Source organism: Ambystoma mexicanum, chromosome 3q (genome assembly GCF_040938575.1).
Source record: "Ambystoma mexicanum isolate Mex_15411 chromosome 3q, UKY_AmexF1_1, whole genome shotgun sequence".
In the NCBI taxonomy this organism is placed as follows: domain Eukaryota; kingdom Metazoa; phylum Chordata; class Amphibia; order Caudata; family Ambystomatidae; genus Ambystoma; species Ambystoma mexicanum.
Genome location: NC_090926.1, coordinates 776119688 through 776135553, shown reverse-complemented (window position 1 = coordinate 776135553; position 15866 = coordinate 776119688). Strand labels below are relative to the sequence as shown.

The 15866-nt window shown below is 48.1% G+C and overlaps 1 protein-coding gene across 2 annotated transcripts in view; it reads right to left on the bottom strand.

Annotated features, from left to right (window-relative positions):
* SLC25A19 (solute carrier family 25 member 19) overlaps nt 1-15866 on the bottom strand; it is a 219810-nt gene that overhangs the window by 42622 nt on the left and 161322 nt on the right. The window contains exons 7-8 of one of the 2 annotated variants that reach the window (XM_069654810.1): nt 11773-11822; nt 11541-11611 (exon numbers count right to left, since the gene is read on the bottom strand). The exons of the other annotated variant lie outside the window; for it this stretch is intronic. Coding sequence (XP_069510911.1) covers nt 11541-11611; nt 11773-11822 — 121 coding nt within the window. The remainder of the gene's footprint in view (nt 1-11540; nt 11612-11772; nt 11823-15866) is intronic. 2 annotated transcript variants of the gene reach the window in all.

Genomic DNA, 15866 nt, shown 5'->3' with positions numbered 1-15866 from the left:
CCTTGCATCAACCAAAGAACCTAGATACTCAACGACCCCGACATCTCCAGATGGACAAAGAACAACAGAACAAAATACGAGAGGACCCAAGAAGCGAATGGGACAACCACAATCCCCTTACTCCTTACATCAGAAGAACAGAAGGGCACTATCGATACCCACAACAAACGACAGGAGATGACGAGGCAATAGAAGTCAGCAACCCAATTATCAATTTAACAGACCGATTCAATGACTAAGCAGCCTCCAAGGAAAATCTACCAACCAGAGTCAACATAGAAGCACCCCAATTGAACACCCACAAATCCAAACAGGGAACAATGAACAATCCAAATCACACAACAAAGATCCACTGCAATCTAATTAGCGCATGGTCAAGGTCCATGTTAGACAGAAACCTATGCAGTTCCCTTAGGGACCACTGCAAAAGGCTTAGGACTACAGGTGTTGACAGTAAACCCAACTGGTAGCAGTCTGTACCACCCAGATTTACCTAGTAGCTGTGGCTGAGCAGCCAGACTTCTCTCAAGAAGAGTTAGACAGTATATAGAGTATACAAAACAGGTACAAAGATACAGTAGTACAAGCAAACACTGACCAGAGCTTTGGTATAAAAGTATATAATTATTTATTTAAAAACACACTTGTAAAATACACTAGCACTAATATGGCAAGCAAGTTCAAACACAGTCACTATCAATATATATACATCCCTGATTACTTATTGAACAAGTCTTAGTTAAAACACCACTTAAGCGCTCACCTCTGTCTGCAAATAACTTAAGATGGCACTCCAATAAGTTAGTTAAAAAGGGAGGGAAAAGGCAGAGTTAGGAAAGCACACAATACCAACACTTTTAAAAGAACCACAGCAAGTCAGGAAAGGCAGAGTCTACTGTAGAGCAAGAAAGTTCATAGGCCAGGCCCACTCTTGGGGAGAGCCAGGCGGAATGTGTCCAAGATCACACAGTTGAATTATACTTAAAAGGTCTTTGCAGATAGTTCAAAAAGAGTTGGATCAGATCAGAAAAAGTTCGTTAACAGGTCCCAGGTCACCCCAGGATAGAGAGTCAAGGATTTACGGGACACCTTGAACAGTCTGTTGGAAGGGAGACCTAGCGGGACACAGTACTTGAAATGGTGAGAAAGCTCCAGCGGGGGCAGTTGTTCCTGGCAGCGGGTGCAAGTCGGTGCTTCGTCCAGGGGAAGAAAAGATCTCGACGTGGAGGAATGCTGGAGGTCGTTGCACTGCCAGGGAAGAAACCAGCCGCAGAGTTTCTAAGTTAAAAGGTACTACCCTTTTATTCGCGGTAGTGGTGAAGCATGGCTATCCGGCTGCCGGGGTGCTTGGCACTGACGATTCGACCATGAGACGATCCAGGAAGGCGAAAAGAGAGCGATCTGGTTAACCCCACCAGTTCAAAGGAAGAATACTCTCCAGGATGAAGATCTTCTCTGTCGTCGGGAAGTGGTGAGGCGGTTCAGCAGGGCTCCACCGGTGGTGTCGTCGTTGCAGGTCGGCTCAGCTTCTCCCTCTTCGGATTCTTTAGGTCCTGTGGCAACTTCTGAAGTTCCAGTCCCCAAAGCCCTGCTTTTATGCAGAAAACCCCCATTCATCAGTCCTAGCTGCCACTCAAACATGCTAAGTGGCGAGCCGGGCGGCTCACCACTGGGCCAATCACACAAGAGTGCGACTTGAGGTGCTGAGGCAACTCAGTCCAGGGTGCCTAAACCCCCCTTCCACACATCCTGTAGACCCAGACAGAGTGGCACCACTTTTGGAGGCTTCTGTGCAGAAGCCCGCCAAAAAGTAGAACAAAGGCTCGACTTGGGTTAGAGTTACAAAAGCGAACACAGACGCCATTTTGGCACCGAGTTCTGGCAAAAAATCCCAACCAGTGAATTAATATCAATTTAATAAACCAGTACGTCCACAATATGATGGTTTGTACCGGTTCTGTTCATAATTTAGGACTAGTAAAGCCAATGGTGACTTTACATGCCCTGGGAGACAGTAGTCAGTCCCAGGGTGCGGAGTCTGGGGGTCACTATGACACCCCTGTGTTACTGCACGGAGGGTGCTGTGTAACACACATAGCAAAAACACATGAAGCCCTATGGAGTAAAAGACCCGGTAGCCCCATAAAACACATTACAAAGTCAGAGGATATCTCAAATCATGTCTAAGAGTGGGAGAAAAAGAGTCTCACTCTTAGCAGGAGAAAAAAATAAACCCCAAAAATCCAGCAAAGCTGCTGGGGGACTTACTAGGTTTGGGAAATTAGCCTATACAGAGAATTCTCCCTAACAGTCCAAAACATGCCACTGAAATCTGCAACCTCCTAAGTGAAGGAGGCATCGACATCCTATTTGTAACCGAAACATGATTAGATTACAACTACAAGATCACTCTCAACAAATGCCTGCCTGATACCTTCAAGTGCGTCCAAGCAAACAGGAAAACCAAAGGAGGTGGTGGACTGGCAAACATCCACAAGGAACACCTAGAAATTAAAGTGGAGGGCCCACTAAACATCGATAAATGTGAATCCCTAATCCTCCATCCATCAACAAATCCCAGAACAAAATTGAAATTCATACTGGTATACAAACCACCAACTTATGATGCAGACTTCGTAGACACCTTCTCAGAAGTAATCACCAACCAAGCTAGCGAAAATAATCTCCTGATTATCCTCAGAGACTTCAACATCTGGTTCGATGAAGAAACCACAACCACACAGCCAGCCAACCAGCAACAATGAAACTACATAAACTAGTCAAAAGGAGCAACCCACACGGCAGGACATACACTAGACGAAATCTTTGCCAACAAGAAACTCATTACCACAGCACCACCAATTCAGATCCTCTGGAGTGACCACCTCATTATTCCCTTCATAATTACACTGCCAACTCCAATAACCAAGCAACAGGGAAAGTTACCAATCATCATGAAAAGAAACTGGAGAAGCATAAAAAAAACTCCAACTTAACTGAACTACTGGAGATCACCAAACCACAAGCGACAACTATGGACGAAGCGGACAGACATTAAAATAGATCTACTTCACAACAACAATTGACGAGATCACCAAAAAAAAAACTTTTACTCCATCCTGCATTAGAGCAGCAGCAAAATGGTTTACCCCTCCACTAAGCGCCATGAAAAGGAAGAACCGAAAACATGAACGAGTATGGGGGGGATCAATAAAGATTGCGGAAAGAAACTCAAACTTCAACAACACACCCGCTCATACAAAAAGGAAATACAAAAAGCAAAAAGGAAATGCTACGACAACAGAATCCTCAAAGCACCAAACACCCAAAAAGAACTCTTTAAAATCATAAAGGAAATTAAAAACCCCACCCAGCTGCAACAACGCTCCAATACCATCGAAGAAACTTTGCAATGACCTTGCAGACCATTTCAAAAACTAAATCATGACCATCCAACAGACCATACAAAACAGACCATGCACAGCTATGAGGAACGCTGGAAAAAAACTCTGAAACTTTCCCCAAATATCAGTGGAGACATTCGTCAAACTGGTAAACCTAAGCAACAAAACAAGGTCACCCCGCGGATCCCTGCCCCCTGACATTTACAAATCAATCCTCTCACAAGGATACCCATGGAATACTACAGGAACGCCCTCAAAACCAATCAATCTCAACAGGGAAAGTGCCACACTCCTTCAAATCAGCATACATCAAGCCACTCCTCAAGGATACAGCAGGAAACCTAGAGGACCTCTCCAATTATAGATCCATCTCCAACAACCAGTACCCAGCTAAACACCTGGAAACACACATATATAGAACAATCCAAGAATTCATAGAAGAACATTGGTTATTTAACCAGGCAAAAGTAGGCTTTAGACCGATGAGAGGAATAGAAACAGCACTTCTCGCAATCTGGGATAATCTAAAGGCAAACGCAGACTCAGACAACAATACTGCTTTGATACTTCAAGACCTCTCTGCGGCATTCGACACAGTTAACCACGACATCCTCATCACAAGATTTGAAGAATATGGAATTACAGACAACGCTTTACTATGGATCAGATCCTTCCTAACAAACAGAACAGAAACAATATGGATGAAACCTTTCACATTTAGCCCAGGAGAGTTGTCATGCGGAGTCCCACAAGGATCATCCTTCTCCCCATTACTATTCAACATCTACCCGTCTCAACTAATCAAGATCATCGAAAGACACGGCCTCACCCGTTACAACTACGTTGACAACACACAAATAGTCTATAAAATACAAGACTCACAAAAAGAAAACACAACATTAGAGAACTGCCTTTGTAAAATTCTCAGGAGACAATGAAGATTCTCGGGGACTGTCAGAAGGGACCCCTAGCTCTGTGCACAAAAATCCCTCCTCCTCCTCCTCACCTGTATGAAGATCTTCCAATGAATCTTCCGGAGAATGGTCCTTCGTTCTCTCCAAGCGGCTTCTGGCTTTTTTATGCAGCTCTTAGAGCGAGCTCGTCTGGAGGCCACCTTGCCAATAGGCCAGTAGCTTGGCAGAGGTGCCCCCCCAGGGAGCAAACCCCAATACCAGGGAAAAGCCAAGCTAAAAAACCCTGGTGCAGCTTGAGTGCGATGATTATAGTAGCTCCGGAGAAGTGAGGGTGGCCAAAGGTGCAGGTAGTAGCCAGCTGACTGATACGATGTAACTGAGGGTTTCCAGATTCAGAAGAGTGACGAAAACACTGGCTCCGTGGAGGTAGGGCAGCAAGGAAGAAAGCAAGGGAGCAAAGGTAAAGCGGGCAAAGAGGGAACCTTCACTCGCAAGCAGGAGCGGGGGAAAGGAGAAAGCGGAACGGGGAGCAACAGCCGGGGAGAAGGGAAAAACGCCAAGCGTACGGGAAAAACAGAGACGGCGGGAACAGCGTTAGGACCCAGGGGAAGCGAGGGTTGCAACGCGTCAGCCCGCCGTCAAGGAGGAATACAAGTACGGCTGGCGTGATGACGCGCAGCAACAACAAGGAAGACTAGACGTCACCGTTGTTGCTGCGTCGGCCATTAGCGTCCCTTCCATGACTTACACAGCCGCCACAGCCCTCGAGTCATGACAGAAATAGACAACTGGATGAACTCGAACCACTTCAAACTCAACCCAGGCAAAAAAGAAATAATGACATCACAAAAATAAATAAATAGAGGAGAACCACTACATCCCATAGCCAACAGAACTTGGTAAAACCCCAGCCTCATCATTGACTGTAAAAATCTTGGGAGTCCCGCTGGACAACAAACTTACTCTAGGGACACAAACTCCCTAATCAAGAAATGCTTCTTTCTCCTGCGAGCGGTAAAAAGGATCCTACCATTCCTATTGTTCACTAACAAAACAATTGCTGTCATTATTCTTGCCATGTGCAGAGTAGACTAAGCCAATAGCTTATATCTAGGTATGCCTGAACGACTTGTAAAAAAACTCCAACGTATACAAAATGTGGCAGCCAACCTGCTCCTTAAACTTCCTCGAAGAGAACACATTACACTGGCACTGAACACGCTACACTGACTACCCATCAAACAGCGAATGAAGTTCAAATCAATGTGCCTCATGCCCAGAGCAATCCACGACCAAGTTTCTTAGGAAAAAATTAAACAGACTTCGCAAAACAAGCCCTCTCAGATCCAGCAGCAACATCTGTTTGGAACCAAAACTCAGAGGATCCTCTTTCTCTCACCTCGCCTCGCCTCAAAAACCTGGAACAAACTACCAAAAAACATACGTAACACAAGAGATCACTGTTTATTCAGGAAACTCCTCAAATCCTGGCTCTTCATCCCATAACTAGAAAGAATGCCTATAAAGCATACACAGCAAAAACATGAGAGAGAAACCGATCCCTATCCCTAAATCATCGCCCATCAACAGAAGTAAGGAATATCAATCTACGGCATATCAACCTAACAATTGAAAGATACATCATCTAGAATCATACTAAAGAACGATAGCAGATCGACCGGGATGGAAGGGTAAGGATGACCTATCAATATCTTAGTCCAGAGGGTAACACAGGTAGCAATGGACCACCAAAAGTAAATAGATAGGAAGGGAGTGGGTGAATGTAATAACACAGAACCAATATCTGTGTGGGGATAATGCTCGCCCGACCGAGTATACTGAGATCGAAAACAACACTGTTGGGAACCAGCTTCGCCATTGCCCCTAGAAACTAGTCCGACAAGAAACCTACCTAGCCTTTATGACAACCTGATACATAGACCAATAATTAAAAGGATTAAGAGACATAACCCACTAACCCAAACCTCAAAATTCTGCATACTTAACTCACAAGAAACCCATACAACCACTTCTCGCACAGCAAACCGCACGCACTTCACCACAATGCAACAACAACCAACACATAAATCGCACCAACAGCAAACAAGGACTCGCATCGATCTGATATTCACACCCAAGCTCAGTGCACTGTGAAAAATGAACTGAAGCTCTCAACAGGACTCCACATCCTCACTTTCCTACGCCCGGTTCACCTTACTAACCCACCCCCATCTCCTTATTTACAGATCCACCTGAGGCCCAATTCCGTTGGCGAATGTGCACGGTATGAATACCTTTAACTTTAATATTTTTGTGGTCAAGTTCTCAAGACAGCAGGTCATTTCCCCTGCAACACTCATCCTCATCACAGTCCCTCATTACTCCAGCATCCCCTGTCCTCATCAAAGGCCCTTGGTACTACTGCATCCGCCATCCTGGTCACATTACCTTATTACCACTGCATCCCATCAGAGTCCCTCATTACCATCACGTCAGGATCCCTCATCCACAATCCCTCATTACGCCCCCACAACCCTCATCCTCTTCACATTCTCTCATAACTACTGTATCCCTCACCCTTGGCAGTCCCTCTTTACCACTGCAGCACTCATTCTTGTCACAGTCCCTCATTACATTCCACATCCTCACCACAGTCCCTTAATACTGCCATAAACCCCATTCTGTTTTACAGTACCTTTAGATTTCATTTATGTATATAAAAAGAGAGCATTTTAATAAGTTCCGTACAGTGCAGGAACATTCTGAAAACAGCTTCAGTTATAAAAATCCTTGGAATTGAATGGAACAACTTTATTACAGGTATGCAGAAGGGACAAAATAAGTTAAGCTTTGCTTTAAAAAACATCATAGAGGAGACCGCTAGGGGGCGCGGATCATGATGACCGCATGAGCTGGGAGCTCCTCGCCCCACAGAATAGGAACGCAGAGTAATAACATAAAACCCCCAGCAAACGAACTCAGGGAGGCGGGCGCTCTGAGGAGCGAGGTGTGGAGCAGCTGAGGGTGGTTTCCACAGTGAGGAGGCACCGCACACCCTCACACGGAGACAGGGAACCTTGACTGGATAAGATGAGAAGGAAGGGAGAAACGTGGCGCCGGATTCCGCAGAGGCAGGAAGAAGAAGAAGAGGTATGTCGGGAACTGTCCCCGATCCAGGGAATAGGGTGGCCAACTGTCCTGGATTTCGCAGGATTAGTCCGCAATTAGGGACTCTGTCCCGCAGTTTGCAGATGGATGTGCGGGACAAAAGATGTCCCGACATATGTCGGGACAACCTGCCTCCAGAACAGCCACTCGCAAATTGAAGTGGCCATTTACACAGCATGGCGATGCCGCCTGCTGCTTTCTTTTTCCGGGCGGATGTGCAGTCCTGGCTCCTTTTCAGCCTACAGGTCGAGCTGTAATGCTCGAACACCTGGCTTAATTCAAATGCTAATGCTTTGCTCCTGGGGTCGTGATGGTCAGGTTTGCAGTTAAAAAACATGACCATCACCTCCCAAGGACAAACCATTTGCATTTCAATTAAGCCAGGAATTAAGAGCCATTTAAAAAATTTAAATTTAAAAAAGCGGCGGGCCAAACGTGAATGACGTGACGTCATCACCGCCTTGTGGGCAAGTGTCCCGCGACAGACTATCAAAGAGTTGGCCACCCTACCAGGGAAAAGAAAGTAGCCAGCGACCCCCAGCCAAGGAGTATGCAGGCACTGCAGGCGAAACGCAGGCCCCACCGGTTAACCCGGGGAAGCAGGCGGCCAGGACAGTGGGGCAGCGTAGTGTACAGCGGAGCAACCTGGAGGGGAGGCAGGCCTGGAGCAAGCCACCAGCAGCAACGCCGAGGCGTGGGGGTGTGAACCCCCAACCCCTTAGATTGGGAAAATTAGCGCACCCACTTCTTGCTGGTGCCCCCTCAACCAAGGCAATCCGGGAGTGTTGGTTCGAGAGGTACCCAAGAAGTGTGTTTCCGTCCCACAGCGGCGGTTGGCAAGGCAAGAACGGACATGTCGCAAAGCGACAGACACAGTCAACATAGCCCAGGGACACTGGCCTCAACGCTACAAGTAACGCTGCATTGAGTAGGGAGGCACTGCTGTGGGGGCTCGGAAGAGCAATTGGAAGGAATCCTACGGTCGTTAAGTGGATAGAAGGTGAGACCAGCACAGCACTCGCACACAACGGGACATAAAACAACACTGCCTCAGAAGGAGCAAGAGGAGACATCTAGCGGCTCTCCCCGGGGAGGTAGGCATCCAGCACCAGAGTGGCCGCGCAGTGTAAGGCAGAGTGCCTAGGAGGGGAGGCAGGCCCGGTGAGAGGCGACAGCAAAAGGTACAAGGTGAGGAGGAGTGATTCCCCCCACCCCATTGGTACTGCGCGCAAGAACTGAAGAAAGGGGGATGGAAGCCCTCAGGCACATGACAGGGGGTCTTGGCGAGTATGGTAACACATGCCCACCTGCAGGGCCTCCCCAGGGAAGGGTGACTGAGGACTAGGGGGAGCGAGGGAAGCCCAGATCACAGGCAAAGGCAGACTGGAGCAGTGGACAGGCACGGAACAACAACCCTCATCACATCACGTGAACCCCCTGGTGACACTGGCTGGGGATAGCACAACTTGAGGAAAGAGGCTGTGCACAGGGGAGAGGAAAGGCAGTGAGGCCACGCGAAAGCCGAAGCCAACGGGCACGAAGGTAGGACCAAATACTTGGAGATGCATCCCCCCAGCTCCCTGACAGGCCTAGATGCCGAAAAGAGGAACAGTGTAGAAGGAGCCCCTGGGCACCCGACAGAGGGGTTAGAAGTTAAGAGCTCTGAGGTATGCACAGGCTGCAAGAGATAATACCTGGGGGAGAGTATAAGACCACCCTGGGAGAAGGGAAGAGAGGCAGAGTCTTGGGCCAAGCAAACCAGGCGGCATAACAAACGGACACATCCCGAAGACATCTACTGGCGAGAGTGGAGAAAAGTAGAATCAAAGATACACGCACCAGCTTGAGATCGCAGAGGGGGTGGAAAGCGCTGAGAGTCCTTGGGAAAGACAGCAGTAAGGTGGAGGTAGCGGGAGACGTCAAAAGGAGGGAGCGAACCCGCTTAAGCGGGAGAGGGCCATGGGAAGGAAAACATACACCCTAAAGCAGAGGGCCCACGAGCATGCACAAACCAGGCAAACGCAGGAGGGAGATGGCGGCAGCAGGCATGGGTGCCCTAAAACAGGATGCGCAGACTATCCTACTGAAACTCAAAGCGTTCAGGACAGAGGGGCAGACTTCCCTGGGGGCCATAGTGGATACGGTTTCAAAGGGGGAGGACTGGGTGGGGACCCTCTTGCATAATCAAAGGTCTGCAGACATATCAGAAGTGGCCATGGAAGTAAGTATTAAAGGACTAGAACGCAGGGAGAAGGAGGCCAGGGGGGAAATCAACGACGTTGGAAACAGGGAGAGGAAAAATAATCTGAGAATATGGGGACTCCCTGGCACAGAAACTGAATCCCCAAGAGACCTGGAGCTGGTGCTGCAGCGACTGGTGAGGCAGCTGCTGAGAGCTGAGATGGAAAGGGAGATCCGCTTTGATAGGGTCCACAGGGGTGCTGGAACAGCGATTGGACCGCGCTCAGTGGTGGCGAAGTGCCACTACTGCCAGTGATAAAGAGGAGATCCTATGGAAATCCAGGGAAATGGGCGAAATAGAGTGGGAAGGTACAACAAATGACTATTTTCCAGGATCTATAGCCATACACCTTGGAGCAGAGGGGTAAATGCAGACTCCTCACTTGATGGCTTCGGGAGGGGGCTGGGGAGAGTCAAGTATTGCTGGCAATTCCCCTTCTCTCTCTTCCTTTGATTATGATGGGGAACACTACGATCTGCTGCAGGGAGAGGAAGCAGGCCCACTCCTCCATGAGTTTCAGAAAGAAGGGTGACAGCAAGACCAGGATGGCCATCGCAAGCTGAGGAAGTGCTTTAACAGCGCTTTCGCCCAACCGATAGGCCGCAAATGAGAGGGCAGCGCGAGGAAGCCCAAGAAAACACAAGCAACACAGCCCAAGGGCCACAGATGAAGCAGGGATATGCCCTCCAATTGATGTAATTCTTTGAGTAGAGGGGGAGGAGGGGAAGAAATATTGTTGAAACTAATTGCTGTTCATGTGCTTGTGAGATCCCACAATGTCCTAGCAACCCGGAAATGCTCTGGGGTCTCAGGGAGGCTGGGTCTCGGAACCAAGGCGGAACTGTGCGTTACAGGCCACACGTGTGAGTAGTTCACATTAAGGGAATTGGTGAAGGGCGGGGTATGAGGGGGAGGGGAGGGGATGCACGAAACAAATGTATAGGAGCGCAGGCCAAAATTCACTTGAATAGGTTGGGGTGACAGGTGCAAACTTTGTCAGGCAAGGCCATGGTTAAACTAAGTCTAGCAACACTAAATGTGAAGGGACTTAACTCCCAGAATAAGAGATCCCTCACAGCCAACGTAATTCGTAAATCCAACTTAGCAGTGTTGTTTCTCCACGAGACCCATTATCGTAAAGGAGTGCAGAGGGCATTGAAGGGACCAGAGGCGGGGCAGATGTACTGGGCCTCAGATGCAAAAACCCGGCACTTAAAGAAGTTCAAATTAAGGGGGGCTTTGGAGACAGATTTATCAATGTTAAATGTAAATTAGAGGGGGAAATGGTCACCCTAGCATCAATCTATGCGCCAAACACAAATAAAGTACCTGTCACAATCCATGCCCCTGACCCCCTCAGGTATAACAGCCCCCTGGCAGCAGTGGGGCTAAAGCCCTTCACACCGGCACAAATGGCCTTAAAACTCCATCAGAAACATAAATGGAGTCAGTCCTGGCAGCTTTGGCGCCAGGCTCATTATCAGGAATAAAGCAATACCAGTTTTGGACCTTAATCCAACATGGAGGCCTATTACACAGCTCAGTTCTTTAGAACCAAGCCATGCCGTCTAGTGTTTTGGGTGTGGCTGGGCCTGGAACTACTTGGCCTGGAACTACTTTACCTAGGCTATTTAAACTACACCCAAACAGCAGGACATGCTTCGTGTTATTCTGCACTCCTGCAGCGTAACGCTCACCATGTCCAGCTCCTGCTCATCTGCTTCGCCGGTGGCCCGATCCTGAAGCCCTAGATCCGGATTCCATTAATAACCTGGAAGAACAAGAACAGCATTAGCAAACAAGAACACTTACCTGTGAAGTAACCTGCCTTGAATCCATCCTGCGCTTCGCTTACTTCGCCCATCTCCGGAGTTCGCCGCAACCTGCAAAGGTAAAGAAACAAGGACAGCATTAATAACAATTCTTACCTGGGAGAGCAGCGAGTCCTGGCAGCACCCTGCACTTCTCTTACCTCGCCCATCTCCGGGTTTCACCGCAACCTGCAAGGGAGAAGGAACAAGGTCAGCAGTAACAAAGCACTTACCTGGGCAAGCAGCGCTTCGATAGCTCATCACTCCGGAACATCACTGCAACCTGTACAAAGAAGAGAAGAGAACACAGGTTAGCAATTAACACCAATCAACCATCCCTGTGAAAACAAAAAGAGACATTGTTAGGGAACAGCGTAGTGGAGCAAGACGCCGAGAAAAGCGAGAAAACGGAGGGAAAGAAAGAGACAGAAAAAAGACGGAAAAGTTATTATAACTCGCCTGGAAGACAGCAAGAGTCGGAGTTACAGCCGGTCTGGACCCGACATAAAGGCACACGGACCAGTGAAGCAACTAGGTCCACGGAACGCCCACACCAACCACGCGCCCCTGCACAGAGACGCAGGACGGAGAGTTCAACGCGCAAACACCTAGGGAGCAATAACCCCAAGGGAGGGGATTTGGACCAGAGGGAGGTGGGAGTCCACCCATCACAGAACCAGTATCTTAACCCTCCATTCTCCTGTTATAGGCGCTACCCAACATCTGGCACATAACCAAGCAGAAAGGGGCCCGGGATAGAGCTTAGAACTCCATCCAGTATCGTGTGGCGCCCCTGTGGATACCAGGTGAGCGTAGCAGTACCATTCCTGACGAAGGTGTGTTCAGTGTTGGAGGACTGGGGGCAGGGGAAGGTGATGGTGTGGGGAGATCCAGGACCCAACTCTGGACTGGTGGTCCGCCAATGGAGACAGGGCAAGAACGAGGGAAAGGGCCCACAAAGACTTCAGGCAGCTGCTGCAGGATTACTTCTGGGAGGATATATGGCGAATGCATCACCCACAACCAGGAGGGTACACCTATATTTCCCCACTGCACCAAACACACTAGAATTTACCTATTTCTGACATCAAAGGAACAGAGAGACCTGGTCACTTACCCTAGGGTCTAGACAGTAACATGGTCCGACCATGAAATGGTGGCGGCATAATGGAGTGTTGGGAGGGACAGGGGGACACCCAAATGGAGCTGTAATGATAGTCTCCCGCGTGATCCCACCTTCAAGGGATTCATGGAGAAGGAAATCTGCTGCTTCTTTGAAACCATTAACAACAGGGAAACAGTTGAAATACGTGTGGGAGGCAGCAAAAGCCACTTTTAGAGGCCTCTTGATAGCAATGGGGGCGCAGAAGAAAAGGGAGAGGGCATTGATAGAGCAGTGGCTACGAGGAGAACTGAGGAGTATGGGGGCCAATCTGACAAGTCTAGGGAGACTCCTAAGTGACATGAGGGACAAAAGGCAGGAGCTGCACTCACTCTTGATAGGCGAAGTGCTCAAGCGACTACGATTCACTAAGCAAAGGTATTAGGAGAAAGGGGACCAAAGGGGCACACTTTTGGCGAATAGAATCTGAGAGGCAAAAAAAAAAAAAAAAAAAAATAGAATCAGGGACGGAAAGGGTCAGGTGCACACGTCAAGGAACAACATACAGAAGTGCTTTGTAGAATATTATGAAAACCTCTATGCGTGACCCCATAGTGGAGAGGACGTGAGAGTGCGCGAATATCTGGATGGCCTCCCAATATCTAGGTTGACAGATGGGCAGAAGCTGGTCCTAGAGAGAGATAACAAGCGGGAGGGCAGAGCTGTAGTTGTGGAAAGGCAGTGCAGTGAAGATCAGGTAGAGTATGTTCAATTTTTTCGTGTGTTAGGCCTTGTGTGCTGTGAGGCTGAGGGTGTCGAGAAGGCGGAGGAGAGCTTCCTTAATCGGTTTGGTGGCCTTGTTGCCTGTAAGGATGAAGTCACCTAGGAAGATGATGTTTGCGTGCGTGATGGACATGGTTGTGACCAGGTAGGTGAAGTCTTTGATGAAGTTGGTGTTGGGTTTGGGTGGTCTGTAGATGAGATGGGAGGTGACTGTCTGGGAGAGCAGGAAGTGGTAGGAGAGGACTTCGAAGGAGCCAATGTTAACGTCAAGTCTGGTGAAGGTCCACAAGGTCCTGTAGAGGACTGCAAGGCTTCTGCCTGCCTTGTTCAGCCGGTCTCTCTGTTGGATGCTGTAGCAGTCGGTGACAAGGACGTCTAGGATGTGGGTGGAGATGGGTGTCAGCTAGGTCTCGTAGATGAAGATGGCGGTAAGGTTGTGTGTAGTGATGAGGTCGGTGATGTCAGCCTCATGGGTGATAGCTGAGTGGACGGCGGACATTGGCGAGCATCAACTTGTGTTGTGGCTGGTGAGAGGGTGTTTATGGGCTTGAGGCGGATGTGGGGTAGGTTGCTGCATTGCGTAGTCCATGAGTTAGAGGAGAGGCAATGTCGTTGATGTTGGCGCTGCCTGATGATGATGAGGTTGGCCTGTGGTGAAGGAGGGAGAAAAGGCATGCCACGCATGCTTTCCTGTTGTCTGAGCAGGGGTTTGGGCCCTGGGTCCTTCCCGGCAAACAGGAATTGCCCTTTTCTTTGTCTGCCCTTCACTTCGGACACCCGGGCGAGAGACGCCCTTGATCTAAGAGCTAAGAGAAGAAAGCAAAAGGCAGGACTAAGAAGGTGGGTGGGGCTCAAGCAAGCTGACCTAGATCCACTTGCACCTGCTCACCAACTGCAAAGGAAAAGATGCTAGAGCGCTGCTTAAGTAGGGAAAAAGGCCGGCCAAGCAGGAAGGTGCCAACAATTTAAGGTGATTGACAGGTGGCCAGGGCTTAGGCCAGGTTACATAGATTCACTTGCACCGGCCTGAAAACTTCAAAGGAAAAGAGGCTGGAGGGCTGCTTACGTAGGGAAAAAGGCTGACAAAACCGGTCATACATCATCGGTAAAAATTACAATGCTACCAAACCTCTCTTACTTTTCTTAAACATATACCGATATGGCCTGGAAAATCAATTTTAAGTGGTCTGCGCAGGGCAGTCTCTAATTTCACATTGGGTTCTGGTCACGCCAGATTAAACTAAGCAAACATGGTTAAACCATATTGTCTGAGTCATCTATGGAAACTGATTTTGAATTGTACTAACCAGTTGCTCAAACCTGATTTGCTTCTCATTTTTACACACCAAATTTGGAGCATACACCGAGAGCCAGAGTGCTCAGTCCCTTCGATCTCAGTTCTTTTATTTTCAATAGTAAATATGACAATACATGTACAATTGACCCTATTTGGGCCACTGTTAATGCCTGGTCTAGGATGAACTGCTGGCTCGGTAGAACAATACCTTATGACAGTAGTAGGTTACTAGGAGACTTACCTGACCTTTCTGCCAGTGGGTGAGTCATGTGGGATTCTCACACTGGAGGGCAATTTCTCAGATGGTTCCTTTTTCGCTCTCTGTTAGACCTTTAAGCTAAATTCGGTTCAGACCGATATTTACCGTGCAAAATCAATAAATGCTTGCAGCATTTTGGGATAAGTGACCCTCCTTTGCCCTAGAACCAGAGTTGCAGATCTATTTGCAATTTATAATAAAATCAATATCAGGTGGCAGGAAACTGGTCTTGTTCTTGTAGAAGTTGGTTTTACTTAACATGGTGCACCTGCAATCCATGGCTAGGCTACGCTGGAAAACTGACCTGTTATTTGCTTTATCTGATGAACAGTGGCATCATTGCCAAATCTTGGGGAAATCTTGCTAAACTAGAGTTCCCACTTGATCCAATAAAAAAACAAAAACCTACTACAACACATTATGCATCTACTATGATCACTAAATTCGACATAAGACTGGGAACCCCTCTTCCAAGAATGTACATGTGCAATAACTGGTTCTTTGTGAAAGTGCCCACTCGGGCACAAAACCATGTTAGTTCTCATTGGAGGGGTTCCCACACCCATGATTACCTGTAAGGAGTTTTGTGTTTTTCCTCATCTGCAGACTTGCAACATATATTAGAAGCTGTCCTAAACTAGTCCCTTTCTGATACACGGGTGGGAACACTTTGGCCCAAATTACTGATATTCTGATCCCTACACCTGTGAATTACCTTATGTGGGGTTTTTGGAAAGTCCCCATTAGTACTTGCAGGTTCTATAATTACGCGTGTTTAATAACTAAGAGATGTATACTTAAACTTTAGGATGTCAGACTAGCACTTTCTTACCCTGAATGACTCAATGATTGGACTTATTGAAATAAAGTTTTACTCACAGTCCTT